The sequence below is a fragment of the Botrytis fragariae genome, assembly GCF_013461495.1.
Source record: "Botrytis fragariae strain BVB16 chromosome Unknown tig00000075, whole genome shotgun sequence".
Lineage (NCBI taxonomy): Eukaryota > Fungi > Ascomycota > Leotiomycetes > Helotiales > Sclerotiniaceae > Botrytis > Botrytis fragariae.
In genome coordinates, this window is record NW_023500995.1 from 2176324 (window position 1) to 2198872 (window position 22549).

The 22549-nt window shown below is 42.0% G+C and overlaps 7 protein-coding genes across 7 annotated transcripts; 4 read left to right on the forward strand and 3 right to left on the reverse strand.

The window, feature by feature from the left end:
* Positions 1-1153: 1153 nt before the first annotated feature.
* Positions 1154-2364, reverse strand: Bfra_006137 (putative integral membrane protein pth11- protein; the record flags this gene model as incomplete). Its single annotated transcript, XM_037336510.1, has 3 exons — positions 1154-1598; positions 1652-2111; positions 2181-2364. 3 exons carry the CDS (start codon positions 2362-2364, stop codon positions 1154-1156), a joined length of 1089 nt encoding a protein of 362 aa, XP_037191720.1.
* A 1435-nt stretch (positions 2365-3799) lies between these two features.
* Positions 3800-5441, forward strand: Bfra_006138 (putative monooxygenase fad-binding protein; the record flags this gene model as incomplete). The annotated part of the gene is made up of 3 exons (XM_037336511.1): positions 3800-3832; positions 4001-4725; positions 4871-5441. The coding sequence occupies 3 exons, from the start codon at positions 3800-3802 to the stop codon at positions 5439-5441; spliced, it is 1329 nt and encodes a 442-aa protein (XP_037191721.1).
* A 1020-nt stretch (positions 5442-6461) lies between these two features.
* Bfra_006139 (putative receptor-activated ca2+-permeable cation channel protein) lies at positions 6462-8999 on the reverse strand (the record flags this gene model as incomplete). Its single annotated transcript, XM_037336512.1, has 6 exons — positions 6462-7584; positions 7634-7721; positions 7770-7936; positions 7993-8649; positions 8705-8839; positions 8899-8999. The coding sequence occupies 6 exons, from the start codon at positions 8997-8999 to the stop codon at positions 6462-6464; spliced, it is 2271 nt and encodes a 756-aa protein (XP_037191722.1).
* Positions 9000-9473: 474 nt separating this feature from the next.
* On the forward strand, positions 9474-10678 carry Bfra_006140 (putative pi31 proteasome regulator protein; the record flags this gene model as incomplete). Its single annotated transcript, XM_037336513.1, has 2 exons — positions 9474-9660; positions 9717-10678. 2 exons carry the CDS (start codon positions 9474-9476, stop codon positions 10676-10678), a joined length of 1149 nt encoding a protein of 382 aa, XP_037191723.1.
* Positions 10679-11449: 771 nt separating this feature from the next.
* Positions 11450-13250, reverse strand: Bfra_006141 (putative sec14 cytosolic factor protein; the record flags this gene model as incomplete). The annotated part of the gene is made up of 4 exons (XM_037336514.1): positions 11450-12376; positions 12429-12806; positions 12863-13004; positions 13057-13250. 4 exons carry the CDS (start codon positions 13248-13250, stop codon positions 11450-11452), a joined length of 1641 nt encoding a protein of 546 aa, XP_037191724.1.
* Positions 13251-14512: 1262 nt separating this feature from the next.
* On the forward strand, positions 14513-15807 carry Bfra_006142 (putative molybdopterin binding domain protein; the record flags this gene model as incomplete). Its single annotated transcript, XM_037336515.1, has 4 exons — positions 14513-14704; positions 14949-15061; positions 15115-15627; positions 15687-15807. 4 exons carry the CDS (start codon positions 14513-14515, stop codon positions 15805-15807), a joined length of 939 nt encoding a protein of 312 aa, XP_037191725.1.
* A 4477-nt stretch (positions 15808-20284) lies between these two features.
* Positions 20285-21239, forward strand: Bfra_006143 (putative ras small monomeric gtpase protein; the record flags this gene model as incomplete). The annotated part of the gene is made up of 4 exons (XM_037336516.1): positions 20285-20296; positions 20392-20506; positions 20596-20871; positions 20998-21239. 4 exons carry the CDS (start codon positions 20285-20287, stop codon positions 21237-21239), a joined length of 645 nt encoding a protein of 214 aa, XP_037191726.1.
* Positions 21240-22549: the final 1310 nt, after the last annotated feature.

Sequence of the window (22549 nt, forward strand, 5' to 3'; positions counted from 1 at the left end):
ATACTGAACATGAACGAATTGCTAAACATTTAAGCCATCAAAAACAGACCCAACCAACGTTCAAGCGAATGAGACAGAACGGTATGCGAAAGTTAAATTATATCCGTGTCGGGTATAGGGTTTTAAGCTCTAGTTGGAACTCAAAATATGTTCTGGCAGCACGGATAATTGGCAACCAGAATACTGGAACTCAAGTTGTTCCAGACCACCGGTAAATGGCCTATACTCAATATGATAACGGCATTCATCAAATCGGGACTTATTCGGGAAAAGCCTCCACGCCCCCTTAGAAACAGATAGCCACAGAACTACTCGACCACATAATCGAACACATATCATTAGTGTGTCGGCTGCTGAAGTTATGAAGCTATGAGCGTCATAAAGACGGAGTAGCGGGTGCGATCACCTGAAACTTATCTACCGAAGTCTACAGAGAGTCTGAGGGTAGAACTTGTGGCTGTTGTGTGAGAACAGATGGTCCAAGAGTCGGAGATTTCGTGTTGGTTTGCTCCACCTCAACGTTCGCCATTCATATTCCGGTACCCTTTAGTTTCTATCGCTTCTACTTTCGACTCAATAAGAACAGCTTGGGGTCTTCCCTCAAATATGCTCGAAGTATCTGGGCCTCGGCATGAACGAGTCACTTCCAATAATTAATCGATAGACAGATTGGTGGGTGACTTGGTGCGAATAGCTTCCATCTCTCCGTTCAATCAATGGCTGTCTGATTCCTACTTGGAGATACCTTTGAGAAACGCAAGATCAAGAGTTGTTAGCAACAACAAAAGATATATCAGCGAAATGACACTCCTAATCATACTTGCAAATGAAGTTGGAGGACGTCCAAATACACTTCGGTCCGTCCATGGTCACGTGTGACGAGAAACAAGCCTAAACCTTGCACCACCCTGTCCTGAACCATCCAGAACCATTTTGATGGACTCGAAATTACCATTTTTGGCAAGATGCATCCGCTAACAATGTCTAGCTGGGTCCCTAAGTCGAATGTTGTCAGTATTGTTTTTCGTAGATTTTCTCTCAATATCAAACTTTCCACGATATCAACAATCTCCATGTTTTCACAAAACATTCAATCTTATCGAGTGATGAGAGGAATACGATTTCTATTTTTCTAGATTCAAAATATGGTTCATCATCCATCATTTAATTCTCTGGGTCTAGGTTCATCTACTCCCCCTACTCCCAATTCTACATGATGGAGTGACTGGAAGTCTCCACTCTCATTCCTAGTCAATCCCCTAGTATCTGCATTTCTATCCTCCAACTCATTCTGTCCTCGACGTCGAATATGACTCAATGTCATCAATTCTACTGCAGTTTTATTCTTTGATGCCGCACTTCGACTTCCACTGGAACCACTTGCGTTATGATCCCTATCACTCGTTACGGCAGATCCATACAGACGACGAGCTGATGCAGTGATGCGATTCAAGAGTGGACGAAAGTTTGGGAGACAAGCGCACACGATTGCCATTCCAACATGAACCGCTGACCAGAGTTCTGCTCGTGGAAAATCGACATTTTGACTACCGGGAGCATATCCAAGAACGACTCGTACAACACCTGTTACGATGACACTTTGATAATGTTAGTATGAAGTGAGACGGAAGAAGAATGTAGGTATACATACAAACTTCCTAGGAGGAAGATACCTCCAACCAATACTTTCTGAGAATTAGGCATTTGGAGTCCAATCACCACACCGATTGGCAAAATCAAAATCCCAATATCAATCACAATTTCCACCACACCCATCACCATCCAATAGATGTTGAAATTAAAACACCATCCACCAGCCGAAGGTCCAATCCAAAATCTACTTGCTGGAACACAACTGATACTTGTCGCGATAGTACCGACCAACCACCAGATGATAATAAACCCCATAAAGACCCAAAACGATCGTACCAAACTCGAGGAGAATATCCGACGATACATGAGAAGGATTGAGATTTTAATAGCCGTCACGACCGAAAAATAAAGAATGGCGCACACCCATGACATTATGAGATATGTGACATGAGGCTTATAATCGAAGGTAGGAGAGTCGCGATCGATAGTCTCGCCGCCGCTTGGGTCGGATTTCACGCCTATGAAGATTGATTATGGATATGCTGGATAGGAACCGGTACTGGTACTATGAATGTTCTATCACATACCATAGAGAAGAAGACTACCCGTGATAATCAACAATAAGACCCCAATCAAGATCCACCAATCATCGGCCGCAGTACCGGCTTTCGTTAATTTTCGTGTTAGAAATCGAAGAATGACCGCTATCACTGCTAAGATGGTAACGACAAGAGCAGCAGTCGTTGTATGTTGAGAATTTTCATTCTGCATGACTACTTTTCACTCACGGAGCGAAAATATATTATCGATTGAGAAAATGAACCCCCCCATGAGAATATTTCTACGAGAAGATGGATGGTCCAACATCTTATCATTTCTATATCAAGGCGTGCACCACCCATTTTATCATCAGCCGCTCATAGATAGGCAGGTACTGTTACGAGTGGGAGATTTATGTCAGGATTAGCGGAGTCTGTACAACGAATATATGTTGTGTTCCTTGTTGAAATCCAAGAATTATTGTTGGCGGAGAATGGAGGATGGAAAATGATAGGTCGATTCTGGTTACACATACATCCAAGTATTTTTCATTTCACCCGAGGATTTGAAGGTAGGGAATATATTCTGTGAAGGATCATCTGAGAATTGAATATTGAATTATATGTGGAGTAGTTTGGTTGATGTTACATATATACCTAGTAAATATCCATTTCATACATTGTCGATCTCCCACTTCGTTCTTTCATCGGCCATTTTGAGTAACGATTGTAGTAGGCATCACTTAAAATCTACTCCATACGCCCACCTTCTAGATTTCTGATATGTGTGATGCAGGGTAGGACCACTACCTGGTGAGCGGAATTGAATTGTCTTGTGTTGACACGCGATATATGATATATGTATAAAAGTATGTGTAAATCGTAAGATGGACCATTGAAACACGGTAAAAGGTATAGAACCGGATGGATTTCCCCCACCTTGTTATCAAATTTGGTGATACCGACGACATGGTCTGGCGGCATCCACATCATCTCTGCTTATTCTCGACCCCAACGAGATCCGTGGATAAAGACGAAACAAACATTGACGAATAGGATCTCCATCCCTCTATTCCCTCAAGCCATTCTCATCACACGCCAAGAGTAGGTAGACAACACGAGGTAGTAGTCATTATCCATCGTGATCTTATTATCACATTCCTTTACTATCCCATATCTCATTCGACATCTCATACCTACACAACCATATGCCGTGTATGCCGTGATACCATCTGCCGTCTTCCAATCAAAATTCACTTCTCACCTGGGTACTCCCAACAGGAAGTGTAGAATCCAATGCCGTGCCGCAGTCATACAGGAAGCTCTCCACTTTTCTAGGGGAAACAAATCTATCTCTTTGAATTGAGCGTTTACCTTTTTCACAACGATTACAGCTTCTTCTTAGAAATTTGTGTCTGAGATTTCTCAATTATCAATCTGTTTAAGAAGCATCGAGGTACTTTACTATACTACGAGTTTATTCATCGTGGTAACCTTGACTGTCTTGTGGAAAAGAGAAGAACGTGATCTTTTTTTGAGATAAGGACCAATAGGTTGAGAGCTACCTCCGACCTACCTACATTTATTTGATCTCTCCAGACAAATTTTAAAATTCATACTTCAGTTTCATATCAGTGATATCACTCTCTTCATACATCATCGACACGATGGATTACTCAAAACCAATGCATATCGTCATTGTAAGTACTTTACCTATTCATCTATCATCCATTTATTTCTCCCCTTCCCTTCCGTTCCCTTCCCGTCTCGTCTCGTCCCGTCCCGTCCCGTCCACCCCCCCTCCCTCCATAACATTCCACTCCCCCTCCCTAACCCCTCCCCACTAACCTCCCACTCCAAACCTAAAGATTGGCGGCTCCAGCACCGGCCTCATGCACGGCACCATGCTCTCCCACCTCCCCACCCCCCACACCATCACCATTCTCGAACGACACAGCTCTTCTCTCCGTCCCGACCTCGCCGCCGGTATCACCACCTGGCCCGAATTCGAACTCTTCATGAAATCTCACGACCGCGTTGCCCAACCCTGGTCTATCCACTCTCCCACTGTACAATTTTTAAACAAAGATGCCAGTGTCAAGAGAGAAATGAAGAGGGAATTAAAGATGACGAGTTGGAGCGTGATTTATTATCGTCTTCGACGAAATTTCGATGGTTTGAAGAGTGAATTTTGTGATGGGGAAGTAGCGGTTCCCGAATCTGAAGAAGGAAGAGATGATGATGATCATGAAGAAGAGGATCACCCAAAAGGAAAAGGCCAAGGAAAACGTGAATTCTTAACTGGAATGAACGTTACATCTCTCAGCAAACTTTCCGACGGCGGCGTCGAGATAACCTACGAGAATCAAAATGAGGCAAACGAAGAATTCAAAATGAAAGCCGACATGGTGATACTAGCCGATGGAGCAAATTCCTCTCTGAGAGCAAAATACTTTCCAGATGTCAAGAGAGAATATGCAGGCTATGTAGCATTTCGAGGAACGGTTTTGGAATCCGAGGTTTCAGAAGAGACGAAGAATATTTTCGATCCTAGTTTGACGTATTTTTCTTACAAGGGGGGATATATACTTTTGTACGTTTTAATTTCCTTCCTTTCCTTCTTTCACTCAATTTCCTCCTCATCTTTCTTCTCCTTGACTTCCTTGACTCACTCCCAATCTCCCAATCTCCCAACTCCCCATCTCCAACCCCCAAATCCCAACCTAACAAAAAATCAGATACATAATCCCCGGCCCAAACGGCTCCCTGACCCCCGGCTTCCGTCGCTACAACTGGGTATGGTACCACCCCATCTCCCCCTCCCCCTCTCTCACCTCCCTCATGACCGACACCACGGGTGTTCTCCACCGCACCACCCTCCCGGCAGGCCTCATGAACCTCACAGCCTGGACCCCCTACCTCACGCTCTCCCAATCCATCATGTGCGCGCCCTTTGCAGAAATCATATCCAAAACGCCCTCTCCCTTCATAACCGCCATCAACGATTCTGCGTTACCATGCGCCCTACTCCCGGGTTTCGATAACAGGGTTTTAATAACCGGTGAAGCCTTGAATCTCATGCGTCCGCATATGGCGCTCAGTACGACGCAGAGTGCGATGCAAGCGTTGGAGTTGGAGAAAGTGTTTAGGGGAAGTTTAACGCTAGGAGAATGGGAGAAGAGAGTGGTGAAATGGGGCAAGGTAGGAGTGTGCAAGACGAATGCGTTTGGGCTTTGGAATTTGAGTGGGGTAGGGGCGGCGTTGCCGTGGGTGTTGAGGTTGTTGGGTGTGTTGGTCGGGGTTTTGTGAGGGAGTAGTGAAGGGGTTTATAAGAAAAAGGGAGAGGAATGAGAAAGGGGAATGATATGCTGGTGTTGAAATAACTATCTTCCACCACCATAACTCCCAGCCAATTTTCCGGACTGCGAACAAACGAACAAACAATGTGACGCTCTACACAGCAATGACACAAACTCCCCACGCCGTGTGTCAAAACTCCCAAAAATCACAAAAGAAACTCTCCACTTGCGAAGCAAAAAGCCAGTCAGTCAATCATCCAACACCAAGAAAAATTGCAGCAAAAAAGCAAAATCAACCAAAATCAAAAGTTCCATCCAATACAATACCAACCAAGCATCGATAGATATCCCATTTCTTCGCGCGTCATATTTCTCTTCAATTACCATTCTAGCTCTTTATTCGTTGGCGAGCTAGGTATGTAGCTAGGTAGCTAGATAATTACGATGTATCAAAAATACCAATTATGAAACATACGATGACAACGAAGCTCGATACTTGTGTCACCTTCTAATTTTATTACATACATATGTATATGCACCTACCTATGTAAACTTTATTCCCCGTTCCCTCAAGCATTAATAAGTCATTCTAGTGTGGTGTAGTCCTGCTATGTGTATTCTCTCTTCCCTTTGCTTATAAAGGTATCTAGGTATGTATATATGTAAGATTACAAGCCAACTATCTATTTTCATTTATATAATCTATATTCATCTTTATATAAAAGAAAAAACATAGGCTGGAATTAACTACTAATTTCCTTGGATATTATTTAAATGCGTAGTACTAGACCACTTATATCCGCTATACTCTCTTTTTATATTGGAATTCTTCTAAAAGATTTGAAACATTTAAAAGAAGAAATTACTATTCTAAACATTTCTAGCTTTCTAATTCTCTATATTCATCTCTGGCCTCTCTTTTCTCCTGTGTAGCGCTCGTCTCCTTGGATATTATACAAACCCCGCTATGCATGCTCCCTATCCCACCCAGAACCAACCACCTTCTTGACCTCTGTATTCATCCATCTATCTACATCTCATCATCCCCACCCAATCCCTTATCCGCCATAAATAATCTCGTTAATTCCTCTATCCTCTTCCCCAATTCATCAACTTTATTTTCTAATCTTCTCTCTCTCTCGCTTGTTCTCTCTTCTTCTTCTTCTGTCCTTTGAACTTTTCGTGCTGTATCATCATCCTCTCCTCCCAACCCACTATCTTCTCCCCCAAACGTCAATTTCTTATGAAGTTTTCCATTTACTTTTCCATTCACACGTCCACAATTACCCACATCAGAAGAACATCCCTCTTTCCTCCCCCTAAGACCTCCCTCCCACTTTCCACTAACAAGTGGACTCGCCTCTCCATCTCCAATACCCGGGCCATCCATAAAATGCAATGAATGATTTGTGCCCGTCCTACTTGTCAAAAATTTCTTCTTCGCTTTTCCTTTATATGCTGGTTCTCCACTCATACTCGTTGTTCCAAAAGAATTAGTTCCACCAGCTCCGCTATGAGGTGTGGATGGTACTGTAGCAATTGGTGTGCGGGGGAAAGATGATGGATCTTGTATATGTTGATGAACACCTTCGAAAATCTTAATTGCAAGTACAATTGGCGCATGTGTTGCTTTCAATAGCCCAATACGAGTTCTCCTTAATGTAGAAGAACTCATGAAGAGTCTGAGAGGTCTGACAAGAATGAGAGGGATGAGATTGAATGGAGGGTAAAAGTGTGTAAGTCTATTTGATGTCGAAGATTCAAGAACATATACCGAGTATAAGAAAAGGTTCTCTTCTCTTGCACGAGAATTGATTTTGGAGAAACTATCAGACAAAATACTGATCAAAGATGTAATGAGTAGAATGTTGGTCAAACAGACAAAAACGAGCATAAGTGGTGGACCGAGTTGAGGAGAGATTTGATACATTATATCAAACCCGAGGTATGAGGATCCGAAGAATACTTTGACAAGAACCCAAGACATTTCGCCCAAGGTGAATGAATCGCGGGCGAGGAGGGTAAAGGTTGTTAGGAAACCGAGGTAGAGAACCAACACGATAAGCATAAACTTAATGAAATCTTTGGTCATCTCTTTTAAACTAATAATTATAGTTCCGAAATATGGATGGAGACTAAGAAGTGAACATATTCTGAAGTAATGTTAGTCCTGTTTCCCAAATGATGCATTGCCATACTCACCGCGGTACCATGAAGAGTGCTTCCAGAGACAAGATATCGAAAGCCATGTCGATGATCCTATCACTATCCTTTGTCAAGCCAATGACACCTAGGTAATGTTAGATGTTTTCCAGGTATTCGATCAAGGAGTACTAACGAGTGAGTAGGAAAGCAGCTCCTATTAAGATGATCATCAAATCACAAGAATTCCATATATCAACCGCATAGAAAATCGAGCCCGCATCTATGAATTCCCCAAGTTCATCATATGCAAAAGCAGCAAACCATACATAGAGAACAATTTCAAGGGGCGTAATGTAATATCTGAAAAGATGTGAGACATTAGAGGGCAGATATGACAGAAGAACAGAAGGACTTACGGATTCCGTTCAACAAGAACTGCATAGTATAGAAATAAGAAAGAAGCAAAGAATAAAACTTCAAAAGCTTTGATATACCTTGGTACTCTCAATCTCGAAAAAGGATCGGACTTTTTCCTGTTATAAAACTGAGCTTTCTTTTGGGTATGCTCACTCAAACTTTCCCAAAATGTTATATCTCCTTTCCAGATACCCGTTATAATCTTTTGAACGATTCTTTGACTGAGAAACTTCTTGCAATCAGCTACCACAGAAATCTCAAGAGCATTCAATCCTGTGAACGAAGATGTTGGATCATCCTCATCATCATCCATATCATCATGAGTAAAGAATGACCCCATATGTGAAATAGACCGTAAGAGTTCAGTCTTTTTATTCTGACTGGGTGGTCTTGTACCAGGAGGAGAATTCCTCCCTCGGAATTGTGGCAATAGAGTCGAATGTTCCGTAGCTTGAGTTTCCTCGGGTTCTTCTGCTGCACCATCTGTTGATCGTTGAAGAGTAGGTGAAGGTAATTCGTATAAGCAAAAATCGACAGCATCTCGTTCCGATACACGACTTAAAAATCTCCATGCCACTATTTCGCATGCGCTTGCTCGAGTTTCGTTGATTCCGCGATCGTCTACATCGAGAGTAGAAAAGTGCCACTTCAATGTTCTATCATTGTCTCAGTTATTGCTAGATTCGTGATGGATCATGATGTGCTACTAACAAGATTGCATTGATAATGGCGGGATTCGTAACATTTTCGACGAGATGTTCAACAAGTATTCGGATTTTGTTTCCCGCAGACGTAGTTCGTAATTGTTCAAAGGTTGAAGGAAGGACAATTTCATCGACAAAGTATCTAGTAGAGCAGCATACGTTAGATGAATATCATGGCAAGTCGGTGCTCAGCGTACATACATTGATAAAGTCTTTACCACTTTGACAAAAGGGTCATCGTGCACAATCGTTGGTAACTTGACCAATTTCTGTCCCTCATAAGGAGACTCAGTTGACTCCATACTGTCTTGGGATGAATCGGAAACGATACGAAGATTATGCGATGCAATTGAAAGCCATAGAAGAAAATTGGACGAAGATGTTACTGGCGTCGTTGAAGTTTTACATGTTCTAGACCCTGTACAATGTAGTTCTGTTTAGCAAGAGCTACCAAAATAATTGCAGGGGTATTTTTGTGACCCTGAGCAGGCTGCGCTATGGTATAAAGTGGACTTTGACGGGGTATGCCGCCACTTAAACGTCACTAAACATAACATGGGTTGATAGCTTCAGGCAGTAGCTGGACTTCGCCATGCACCCCCGCATTCCGTTTGTTTCCTCATACAATTAAATTCATTTGTACTTTCAATCAGTCTTCACTTCAAAGTTTGAATACATCACATCGCTTCACATCAGTTCAGTTCAGATTATCGATATCAAGAGAAACCAATACATCAAAACAATCACAAACAAACAATACAACCTCATCCGCCAAGATGGCAAACAATCCACTCAGTCCAGATTCCATTCTGCATCATATGGCAGAAGCTTTACCTACTCATCAAAAAGATGATACGGATTCCGATATCAGTAGTTCATACGAAGCCATCGCCCTATTCTCTCACGCATGTATGATCGCAGTTGGATTTCGACTCATCGGATTTGCAGAAGGTCAAGAGAATAGTTAGTCTCTTCAGTATAAGTCCTTGTTTAAAGTACAAATGTTGACAAAACACCAGAAGCCGAATGCGCACAACTTGCTCCCAGATTATCCTCGAAGTGGAATTCTTCCTTTGGATCCCACTCATTCCTCTACGCTCACTCCCAATCCTCTATGAACTACGTCGTCAAAATCGATCGACTAGGTGGCAAGGCCGAAATCCGAGGAATAGGACTCGGAGATGAGAAAATTACCCGTTTCGAAATCACAGCCAGAGATTACGTTTCCACCTCTGCGCTCCCTTTACGAATTCCTTTCACAAACGACCAAGAAGATCGTTCAAATCTCACATCAAGGCTCAAAGAAATTTTTGTCTCTCCTCCCAGAATCGCAGATCTCGCTTCCCTCCTCAAAATAAGTATTATCCAAAGACTCATTCCATCTTTACAGAAAGAAGGATACGAAGATTCTCAACAAGGTGCAGGTGAGAGCGCAGGTGAAGCCTCCCGGGTTCATGACGAAAGAGAAGAAACACAAGCTCGACGAAATCCTTTACAAACTCCCACAACCGATCCACGTCTTCCAGCACCAGCTCGTCCATATCCATATAGTGATCCCCTTGCCGACCCACCACGTCGTCCCATCCCAGCCGGAGATTTTCCTCCTCCTGGTTTCGATGATGAATTGGATCTCAACCGTCTTCGACGCTATGATCCTCAAGGAACGATTTCCCCTTTCAATATCGGTCACGATGATTTACATCCTGCAGGTCTAGGACCCAACGATCCTTTCCCCGGTTCTTTTACAGGCGGGGCAGGAGCTAGAGGATTAGGCGGAGTGGGAGGTATGCATCCTACATTTGATGATCCTTTATTTGTAGGACAAGGACAGAGATTAGGAGGTGGTAGAGGAGTATTCAACCCGCAAACTCCACCAGGTGCAAGGTATGATCCTTTGGGACCGGGTGATGGACCTCAAAGAGGTGGAGGTGGAAGACCACCCAATCCATTTATGGGGTATGGAGATGGGGATTTCATGTAATTATGGTAAGAGAGAAGAGGTTTAAGTCAAGGTATCGAAGGGAAAGGTAATGGGAATGGTGGGAATTAAATGATGGGATAGAAGGTACAGGAAGGAAGGGAAGGAAAATGGTAGGTATTATGATTTCACAAAGTACAGAATCACAAGGAACCAAACCAAACCACGCAAGCGATCAAAAATGCAGTCACGACAACAGCGAATATACCACCACAGCACAACACACCGTATCACGATATCCAATAATAAAATCACAACTCATGAATAGCCAGAATATGATAATTCATCATTCTTTGCCCTTTCTCCCCAAAATCCGTGTATGCAAACCCGTAAGTAATGTAATAGGTATTTAACGCTCGGTGCTAAGCTGAGCTGAGCTGTGTGTATAATGCTCTGCTCTTCTCTCTCTTGATCTCTGTCCAATACTAAAAAATAAAACGCGCTGGTACTTTCTTGTACTTCTTCACCGCACGTGCAAACCAAACAACCACCAACATCAGTAACAATAGCAATAATATATCTCCCAACTCCAAACCACGTACGTACGTGTAAGTATTAGGTATTAGGTATCTACTTTCCGTGTGTATTTCATCTCATCTCATCTGGTCTCATCATCTCCATCCATCTCATCCAACCCATCCCATCTGGTCTCGTCATCTCGATCCATCTCATAAATTCCACACACTCTCAAAATCCCATCATGCCAACAACCCCCCTTTCTCCTCGCTACCCATTTTACCCCTCACACCAAACCGTCACTGCTCAAACATCACCTCAATGATGACCCGTTAATTTTCCCTTCAAACCCCCCAAAAGACTCTTCCTCTTTTCCTTTTTATCACTCGCGCCCGGCGTACTCGAAGTTTCAGAACCCGCTACAAGAGACATAGGTAAGGCTGGTACCTCATCATGAATACTTTCCTGTTGAGTTGTTGCTTTTGACAATTCTCCCGCTGCTACTGCTGGTTCGGCTCCAGCTCCATCATGGTTAAGATTTGGATCTAATTGATTTGCCGTTGTTGTGGTGTGAGGAGATTCCGTTGTGCCATTTACGAGGACTTCTTCTGCTGGGGGACTGGTGATGGATAAATTGGTTAATCCATCTTGAGCTGTGTGAAAGGTTTCTAATTCAGGTCTTGAATTAGAGACCACTTCACCATTTTCAATCGCGAGATCGTCTATTGGAATTCCTTGATTCAAAGGAGAATTGGACCCGGCGGTAGTATTTATGACTGCAGGTGTTGCGCCGGGTACTTCGAGTGTTTCTGATTGAACGGGTAATGGAGTTTCGGTGGTTGCATCTGTAGCGATTGTTCCCATATTATCATTATCCTTGATAGTTTTCTTAATTGTGCAAACTTCTTCTCTTCTCTCCTTCTTTTCACTACTTCCAACTGCGATCGCTTGAATCGACTCTTGATCTTTAGTATTGACCCAATACATGGGTCCTCCTGGAAATGAGCCAGCTCCATTCCAAGTGGTAACTGCTTCTAATGCCGGATCCAAAGTAGGCATATCTCCAAATTCGAATTCTAATTCACCACCATATTTCTTGGGAATATTTCTAGGTTCGATAAAGGCTTCTAAAGTTGACTTGACATCGTTGTGACTGATAATGAAGATTTTAGATGTTGTAATTGGATCAAACCATTTTTTAATCCAACCCCAAACTGTTGGAAAGAAACTTGGTGCACCAATAACCTGACAATATGAATTAGTGAGTTTCCAATATTCCAACTCATATACTACTTACAAAAATGCGGTCAAGAGTTTCTGGGTAATGAGCTGTAGCCAAAGTACTTGCATCTTGCATATGCCCTCTCAAATTCCAAAATTGTTTCAATCCAACTCCAGAGATATCAACAATGTTATTACTTTGTGTGATGGGGGTTCGAGGATGATCTCGATCGGTCAGAACTGTACATAATGGCATAACAAATCGTGTAAGGTTTTCGTATAAAGCGAATAAGCGCAATAACTTTCCAGAGGTTTTGCCATCTTGCTTGGTTTTCGTATGTGTATCGACGGCGGATTTCTCATATGCAGACATTCGTTTGCCAGTCAAATATGATACTTCGAATACGTATACAGGAATACCACGTCGATCGCGTCGTCCTGTCCATTGTGGGTACTATATCAAGATAATGAGGAGGGGCATCCATGAATGTAGAGAATGGGGGACTTTACAAGTCTGCGGGTCTCTTCGTAATGTTCCAAATCGATAGTCTCATACAATTGATCTAATTCATTCTCTTTTCGCCATTCTTCTGTATCCGAAAATTGTTTAAGGGCATCCAATACAACAAACCGGCGCGCTCGGAGAAATCGTCTAAGATAATCGTCAGTAGGCGCTTAAGAAAGAATCTTGAACGGAAACATACAGAAGTGTAGCATCTTCGTGCGATGCAGGTTCATCACTTCCATTTCCAGGCTCGTACAAACCCTTCTCTGCGCAAACAACTTTGAAGTTATTTAAAGCCGCTTCTTCCTCTGTTGTAAGGTGACCGAGATGTCCTTGAGGAAATCCATACTCGACCACTGCTGACTGAACTCTATGAGCCGGTCCGGAAGACATAATTAATGAGATATTCAAGAAAGCTTCCCCAAAAATCGAAGAAGAGTAGAGGATGCAAAGTGAGAAATAGTAAGCAGTAAAAAGTCAAGCAAGAGAAAAAAGTATTGTATTTTATTTACGAGTAACAGCTCAATGTATGGAATTCGGCTTTTTGAGCGGGTCCGTCGGACGTCTCGTCATACCAATGTGTGATATGGGTAATCGATAATTGATGTTCAATTGTTGGTAAGAGAACAAACTTTTTTTTGGTTATGACTAATCCAATTCAACGTCTACCAGGTCTAAACTCCGAGTTAGAGTGAAGAGATTGTCTTGGATGTAACAAAGCCGTTCCGATATATAATCTGATGTAAATAAAAAGGTCGAGAAGAGGAGAAGGATTGAATATTTCATGGATTTTCCACATCATCTTCCGTCATTCGTCCGTTCACCAGGGCTGATGTTGTCATCTTTTAACGATAAAGGCGGAAAATAGGAAGAATCCGAGCATCCGACGGAAATTGGACGTGTGTGAGCATAACCTTTCCTCTTGGCTGTGATGGTGTCTGTACACAGAGTAGGTGACGGGAACCTCGGGAGATGGAGAAAAAGTGTATAGGGGATAGAGGAAGAGGATAGAGGATGAGGGCCCATTGACTCAATCCTGACCAGACCATCATCGAGGTCTCTCACAGAAACCATTGGAATTCCGTTGACTAGACTAGATATCTGGATTCAGTCATCATAGTCATCATAGACAATGAATATTGAAGTTAATCTCATGATTCTCACAGGATTGTCTCAACATTCTGATTTATCAGCATTCTCATCCACGATAAGAAAGATACAAGTGATAATTGAAGAGGAGATGAAAGAGCTTCATGAAAGAAGATTTAACTCGATGATATTTCCGGGTCCCTTTCCTATATTTATAATCTTTCCAACCTACCCAAATAACTCACAGCTGACATATGATATGACATCGGAATCTTTTCAAACATGCCATTTATCTATTCGTATCCCCTCCAAAGCATCGCATCACCGGTAGCACCGGTCGTACCGCACTCATCGTACTCGTAATCCACGCGGATAACCCGCCAAGTAAGTAAATCCAACCCTGGCGTAACCTCCCAAAGTTCACAACACCCCTCTGAAGCTCCATTCCACTCAATCACCAAAGCCTCACTCACGGTTAAACCCCACTTCAACACATAACCCCGTTGATTCTTGCAAAGACCTCTCTTCTTCTGCTCCTCTTCTTCCTGTGTATATTTCCATCATCCATGTTCTCCCGCTTCTCTCAATTAGCCAGACATCTTTCTCGTCCCTTACCAAATTACGCTCATAATTCTGCCGCTGCATATACATTTTCAAATAAAGTCATGACATCATCAGTATCTGCCGACGAACGTAACTCGAGAACCATTCACACGGCAGCATGTTTGATTATTGGAGATGAAGTACTTGGGGGAAAGGTCAGTGGTGATTTGGAGCTTATCATTCTCTTAAATATTTGAAGGGCATAATGGCTAATATATGTGTGGTTCTATGCAGACGGTCGATGTAGGTTCGAAATATAAACATGGAAGAAAATTTGGATATTGATAGGATTGGCAGACAAATTCGGCTTATTTTGCAAAGTTTTGTTTCAAGCATGGGATAGTAGGATGCCTATCCCAAGAATGCATGCTTAAGGAGGAGATTTTGACTGTCGAATAGAACCTGAAGCGTATCGAGGTGATTGCAGATGATGAGGATGAAATCATTGAAGCCGTCAGACGTATGTCAAGCAACTATGATTTTATAGTCACGTCTGGAGGGATTGGTCCAACGTGCGTTTTGAAATCACATCGAGATATGCTTACACTCAACTAACAAAATCTAGACACGATGATATTACCTATCAATCCATTGGAAGAGCATTTGGACTTGAATTGAAGCTTCATCAAGAAACTTATGAAAAGATGAAGAGATTGTCCAAACCTCATCCATCTCAACCAAACTTCAATTGGGATGAAGATTCTCCAGCAAAGAAAGCTAAACTTCGCATGGTGGAATTACCATTAGATGAATCGCGGGATCTGTCAAAGCAAGTTATATTCCCATGTGAAGATCTTTGGGTTCCAGTTGCTTGCATCAATGGCAATATTCATATCTTACCTGGTATTCCAAGACTTTTCGAAAGGTTGTTGGAGGGATTGAAACCATCTTTACTTCCTCGGTTGACAGATCCTGAAGGCAAGGGTATCTGTAGAGTTATGATTTCGACTCCCATGTCAGAGAGTGCTGTAGCACCATATCTTACAGAATTGGCTGCCAAAGTAGAACCAAAGGGTATCAAGGTTGGAAGTTATCCTAGATGGGGAAAAGCACACAATACCGTTACTTTGGTCGGAAGGTAAATATCACTTGAGTGTCAATGTCCATCCCTTTGCTCGATCCCTGACATTTCAATAGGGATCAAGAATACTTGGAAAGCTTAATAGCTGAAGTAGAGAAGAATGTCAATGGACATCGTGTCTTGATAGAAGGAGAAGATGATGCTGAAGGCGAACACAAGGAGTGCGATATTTCTTAACTTTTTCTCTCTCTCCCACACATTTTCCTAACCATCTCTAGAACATCTCAATAAGAATTTCCCTGGTTGGATAGCAAATTTCGAAATTTCCCCTCATTTCATCTCATCTCTCGGGATTCCCGTCAGTCAAGGAATCACAGGGTAAAAGTACCGATACAAGCGCTGTCAGATTAAGAACAATCAAATGATTGCGTTGACCGTTGACCGATAACCGTTGAAATTTTCAGATTTTAACATTTCTCCCCCTCCCCCTGAGCCTGGGGCACATCCAATCCAATCCCATCCAATCCAATGTATATAGTCTCGATAGTTTAAATTTCTAGCCGTGCACACGCCGAAATTCAGGGGAAAGATTCGGCTCCCTATCAAAGTTTTAAGATCATGACCCGTTCTAATCTGTGTAGATATGTTGGATTAAGATTATTATGAATCATGTTGCGCATTGTCATTTTAGAGGTTAGGAGTGAGGTGATGGTTTTGGATTTGGGTAGGTGTGATTTGTGAGATGGGATTTATGTATGTATGTATGTATGTATGGTATATGAGCTGAAAATCCATATGAATTTCCAGAGTCAGTATGTAGTGTGTAGAGTACGTAGTACCTAGTCGGGAGCAACGATACCTAGAGTCACGATGTACATGACATGACATGACACTATGTGATTGTAATGTGATGTGATGTGATTGATGTATGTGATTGTGATGGGATCGGAAATTAATTTATTAATTGCTTCTAGAAGATGGAGGGAGGGGGTGAGAGTGGTGAAATGAAAATTGGAGATTTGGAGATTTGGGTGAGGGTTTGGGAATTGTTTGGAGCGGAAAGAAAATGTTCGGAAATATATGTTTCATAATGAGGTTTGAGAGTTATGGTTATAGGGATGGTGATGGTTATGGTGTGGTTGTGGTTATGGTTATTATGATGGTTTTGTTTATGCTGATGGCTAGAGATTAGAGATTGATTGGGATTTATATGTTAGGTAGGTAGGTATTGAGTACAGATAGAGTGTATATGGAGGGGGAGAGGGGAGAGGGGGAGAGGGGAGAGGGGGAGAGGGTATCAATCTATCTATAAGTTAGACGATAAGATATAAGGTGTAACGTGAACGGGAACAGAACGATGCAACCCATACTTGTTTGCGGCGGAGACAATGAATGTGAATATGTCTTACATTCCCCCTTCCCTACGGAACCATTTTCCAATTTTCCAAATTTCTTTCTAGAATGATGAATGGAGATTGGGAAGGAGGGTTGAATTTGACCTACGTAGCTGACGGGAATTATACCGTCGGGTCAGGGAGAGCGCTTAACCCCTGAAATGAATGGATGAATGTCTGGTGATGCTTACATAGGTAGGGTGGGTGGTATTGATGTGATGTGGTGATCATTGTGATGTGATGTACAGAGGATAGAGAGTAGAGTACAGAGGATAGAATATGCATATTATCGTGCTATCGAATACAATAGGATTCTAGAACACAGTGCACGAAAAAAAGAAAGTTCTCAAGGTACGGGGAGTGGTGAATCTATGATGTAGGTAGGTGCGTGAGTAATTAGCTGTACGCCATCGTATTATATTGCATCACCAACGCGAGCAAAAAGTCAATTGCGAAATACCGATACACGTTTGCGGCGTATTTAGCTTCTGGTGGATATGTGAAGGCGTGGCGAGGTACAGTCGTTTACGGAGTCCCTCGTGGGATTTTCAGCCACGCAGAGATAGGATGGGATACTAGGTAGGTACCGATTGCGCTTGGGGGTTGAGCTGACTTGATTTGAGCTGACTGGTTCTGACCGGGTCTAGATGGGGTTGTGGTTCGAGTGGTGTTGTGAATTTTGATGGATCATTGTTCACACCGGGGATGAATGAGGAATGGTGTGGTTTTTTGATGGGAGGGAAATTGGATGGGATTGGTTTGGGTGGTTTTGGGGATGGGATTTTGGGGGGACGGGATAGAGAGATGAATGGATGGGAGAGTGGTGATTAGATATTAGCTGGGAGGTGGGAGATGGGAGATAGGCGATGGGAGATGTATGGGAGATGTTGGTAAATTTGATCATGATGTTGATGATGATATTGATATTGATGAGTGGGCTGGTTTGAATGGAATGGAGATGGAGATGAATTGAATTAGATGCCGGTTGTTTGTGACTTGAGTATTTATTTATAGAGTCAAAGGAGCTGAACTACATACCGAGACTCGATGCTCCTATGTCTTCTGGAATATTAGAAATATATCTAGAATCTCACATGCCTAGATGGTAATATCTCTAGAATCTTACATACCTAAGCAGTAATCATAATCAATATAAATCTCGGTGGATGACCACAATGTATCAGTGGAAAGCCATCTACATATAGTGAGATACAACGACGGGATCAAACATCTGCCCATGCATCTATTGTGTTTCTCCATTTGGATGATTCGAATGCAATGTCCAATAACCACTATCAATATCAGTATCATCAAATCATTAAATCACATTAAAAACATCTCCACTTTCAAAGTAACCGGTAAGCACTCTCACTTGATGAAGCGGTGCTCTACATCTCCATTCGCGATTTCGGTTATCCTTTAATGCACTCCCCGGCCCCAGTTATACTTTTAATTGACTCGGTACCACCTCTCACAGCGAAGAATTGAAGATTTTCATCAATTTAGTCACTTGTGATTTGGTGAGGTCTGTTCACTGGTGCCCCATTCTTCCCTCTCTCTTGCCTTTCAAGCTTGCCCTGACTTGCAAAGGATTCCCGCGTTAAACTTTCTCTGGAGATTCATCTGCATCCATTTTCCTCCTACCTGCTTGCATTAAGCTTGTACCCTGAGACCTGAGACCTCCACCTGTGAACTTGACCTCATCTTCCTACCCTTTGGTGACTTTACATGTTCGTAGATAGCTGTGAGCTATTAGCTTCACTCATATCTTGTACCCTTACCTACTAGGTACTTTAAACTTTAATTACCGACCGACCCTACGAGTTGAACCCCTACCGGTACCCTTTTCTCTGTACTCTCTCGACTCTGTCTGCCCTCTTCGACTCTGTCGGCTCTCTCGCGCCTCTCCCAGAGGATCTCAGCAGAAAGCAGAAATAAATTGGTATTTTCATAATTCGCACACTTTGTTTTAGTCTAAACTGTAACTTTGACTTCTCACTGGATATCCCCTCCCCCGGAACGTAAAATCTATCAAACTACTTGATCCTATACGGCTTAAATTGATTCATTCCTTCATTGTTCCACCGTTTACAACTTATCATCCATTCAACATCCATCTCAGATACATATCAAATTCGGATCAGATTCATATGATATTCATATCACACACACCTACCCATCAGATCATAAATTCCTGTGAAAAGAATTCCCCTTCCCCCCCAAAAGCACGATCCTCTTCTGTGCACAAATATCTCCTCGTTCATTAAGAGAATAAGAAGAAAGGATCAAAGTTTCTTTGTCCGAGCGATCATCTCCCTCATCTAAACTTTCAACATCAACATCAACATTCTTTTCCTACCCGATACACTATCTCCTGGTCTCTATCGAAAAGATACTTTGCATCATCAACTTTCTACACAATAAAATTCAGACTGGTCTGATCTGAAGAAACGGAAAAAAGAAGATTCTCAACTTAGCAGTAGAACATTACGTGACGAGAGAGTAGAGAGAAGAAGAGGCAAAAGACGAGAGAGATTTGAAAAATTAAGGAGAAAGAGAGAGAGAAAGGAAAGGAAAGAAACAAACGAGAAATTATTCCATTCATTCACTACTTTAACTTTACTTTACTTTACTTTACTTTACTTTACCTTACTTCACTTCACTTCATACCTCACTTCCATTCACTTCATACCAATTCGCCTGTACTTTTTTTTTTTACCTTGTTACCAAATTCAACAACGGCTTTCTGACGGTTTAATTATTTCATCAATTTCTCCCAAAGCTTCCAACGAAACATCAATTGTCGTTTCACATCTACAACCTTCAACCTTTCAACCTCTTTTTTGGGTCATCTTACCAAGATCAGTCTGCGAAGAACAAGAGACACGCAAGAAGGATCTCTCCATAATCCACAAACAAACAAACTTCGATAATCGATACCTTTTTTTGATTTTATAAATTACCAAAAAAGGGACTCCTTAGTAATATTTGGGTTCTTTTTCTTCTACCTTTTACCTCCCGGTTCATCAATCATCCCTCTCTCATTACAAACGGTCGAAAGCAATTTCAATATCGAACCATCAATTTCTTGATTCCTATCGAATCTCTTATCACCCATCACCCATCACCTTACCTTGCCTACTTTCAAAACATTTCAACCTTTTTCTTACAGGGTCGTCACCTTGTCGCGCAATCCATCTTTCGATACCCGAAACTTTTACTCTTTCCCCTTTCGACTTCGATAAGCATTCGAAGCTTTTTATTCAGGGGGATTTAAGTTGATGATAACTACATCAATTCATACATTTTAATCATTAAAGATGGCTTCAAAGGTAACCTATCATCTTTTCTCTTTCCTCTCTGCTCATTTATCACGTAGCTTGATGCATCTGGATTCAATTGACTAACGTGCGCTTCTTCTACATAGTTTTTGAGAGAATATAAGCTGGTGGTCGTCGGTGGAGGAGGAGTGGGAAAATCTTGTTTGACAATTCAATTGATTCAAAGTCATTTCGTCGATGAATATGATCCTACGATTGAGGGTAAAGTTACACATTTCTTCCATCTCTCATCTTCTCCAATCTGATTCTCGCGTGGCGTAACTAACATCTTGTTTTCTCTATCAATTCAGATTCCTATCGTAAGCAATGCGTTATCGATGAAGAAGTCGCTTTACTGGATGTCCTCGACACAGCTGGTCAAGAAGAATATTCCGCCATGAGAGAACAATATATGCGTACGGGTGAAGGTTTCTTGTTGGTATACAGTATTACCAGCAGACAAAGTTTCGAAGAAATCATGACATTTCAACAACAAATTTTGAGGGTTAAGGATAAGGATTATTTCCCCATCATCGTTGTTGGTAACAAATGTGATTTGGAGGGCGAGAGACAAGTTTCAAAACAAGGTATGTTTGTTTGTTCATTCATCTCCTCACTCACTCCATTCATTTGAAAATTATATCGTGAGACCCGATATCGCAGGTCACAACATGAAGTGTCAAGAATTGAGACTAATCAATTAATCATAACAGAGGGTCAACAATTGGCAGATGATTTCGGATGCAAATTTATCGAGACATCGGCGAAATCGAGAATTAATGTCGATAACGCTTTCTACGATATTGTTCGCGAGATCAGACGTTATAACAAGGAAATGGCTGGTTACACGGCAGGTGGTGCGAGTGGTGCAAATAATGGTGGACCACAAGGAAAGATGGAAGTTAGTGAGGGTGAGAAGGAAAGTGGATGTTGTGGGGGTTGTATCATCATGTAAATGGTGAATGTGATGAAGAGGGGAAGAGGGATAGAGATAAGGTTTGGTGGTAGTTGGGCGTATATTATGGAATTTGAAGAGATGTTGTGATATTTGCAAAGGAAAGATACCAAAACAATTTTCTAAAAGGGGATAGATTGATGGATGGCTGGATGGATAGGTGGTCAGATATACGATGTGGATCTTTGAGGATACAATGGATATTGATGGGGTGGTACGGACGGGTTGGGATGGGATTTCACAAATAAGATGTTAGTAATTTTGGGGGATTCGAGTTGTTGTCGATATACATATATTGGTGGAGTGAAGAGAGTCAGTCCTTCGTACAATACGTTGTTTGAGGGATAGATGGTATGGATAGATCGATGGTGGATGGTGGATAAGTGAGTGCTGGGGTGAGATGCATGGTTTAAGGAACATGTGTTCTTGAAATAGTGAGAGGGAATGGATAGGAAGGGGAGGGAAAACCAGAGATGGATTTGTGAGATGATGGAGGGGAGAGTAGAGAGGGGAGATATTCTAAGTTCAGCCTCTTCTTTTTTTTTATAATGATACTCCTTTTTAAATGTTACGGATGGGATTTTTGAACTGTTTGAATGTTTTGTTTGGTGATTGGTGATTGGTGACTGGTCGGTTTTTGTGTTATGTTGTATGTCGTGAGTATGTGTACAGTATGAGTAAGTGGGTGGGTGTATATATGTGTATATATATAGTATAGTGTGAGTATGTGTGAGTATATGTGTATATCTATATCTATATCTATATGTAAGTGAGTAGGTGTAAGTAAGTCAGTGAAATATATAGATACATGACACATGACACACAACACACAACACATAATACATAACATTCCTGAATCTGAAACGAAGAGGAGGAATGCAATCTGTAGTATGGGATTCAGATACATGTCAATTTCTCCTTTACGGAACGCGGTCCTTGGTATCTGGGGGGAGAGGGATTGAAAGTTCAAAGCGTCTAGAAGAGGTGAGGTGAGGTGAGGTGACGCTCCGCTGGCCCTCCGGGGGCCACTGCCGTGGTGGCGGAGTGGGGGGTTTGGGGTGGTGTGGTGTGGGGGAGTGGTTGGAATAGCAAGGGGTGGAATGGGTTGGAATGGAGTGGACTGGAATATATTGGAGTGGGGGATGGGGATTGAGAGGGGGGAGATGGAGAGATGGAGAGAGAGAATTGGAGACAATTTTCTTGTATTGAGATTTGTATTTGTATTTGTATTTGTATTTGTTTTATGATTGGTTTTGGTCCTTTTTTTGTGGGTTGTGGGTTGTGATGGGATGGAGATATTGGTCTTGGTG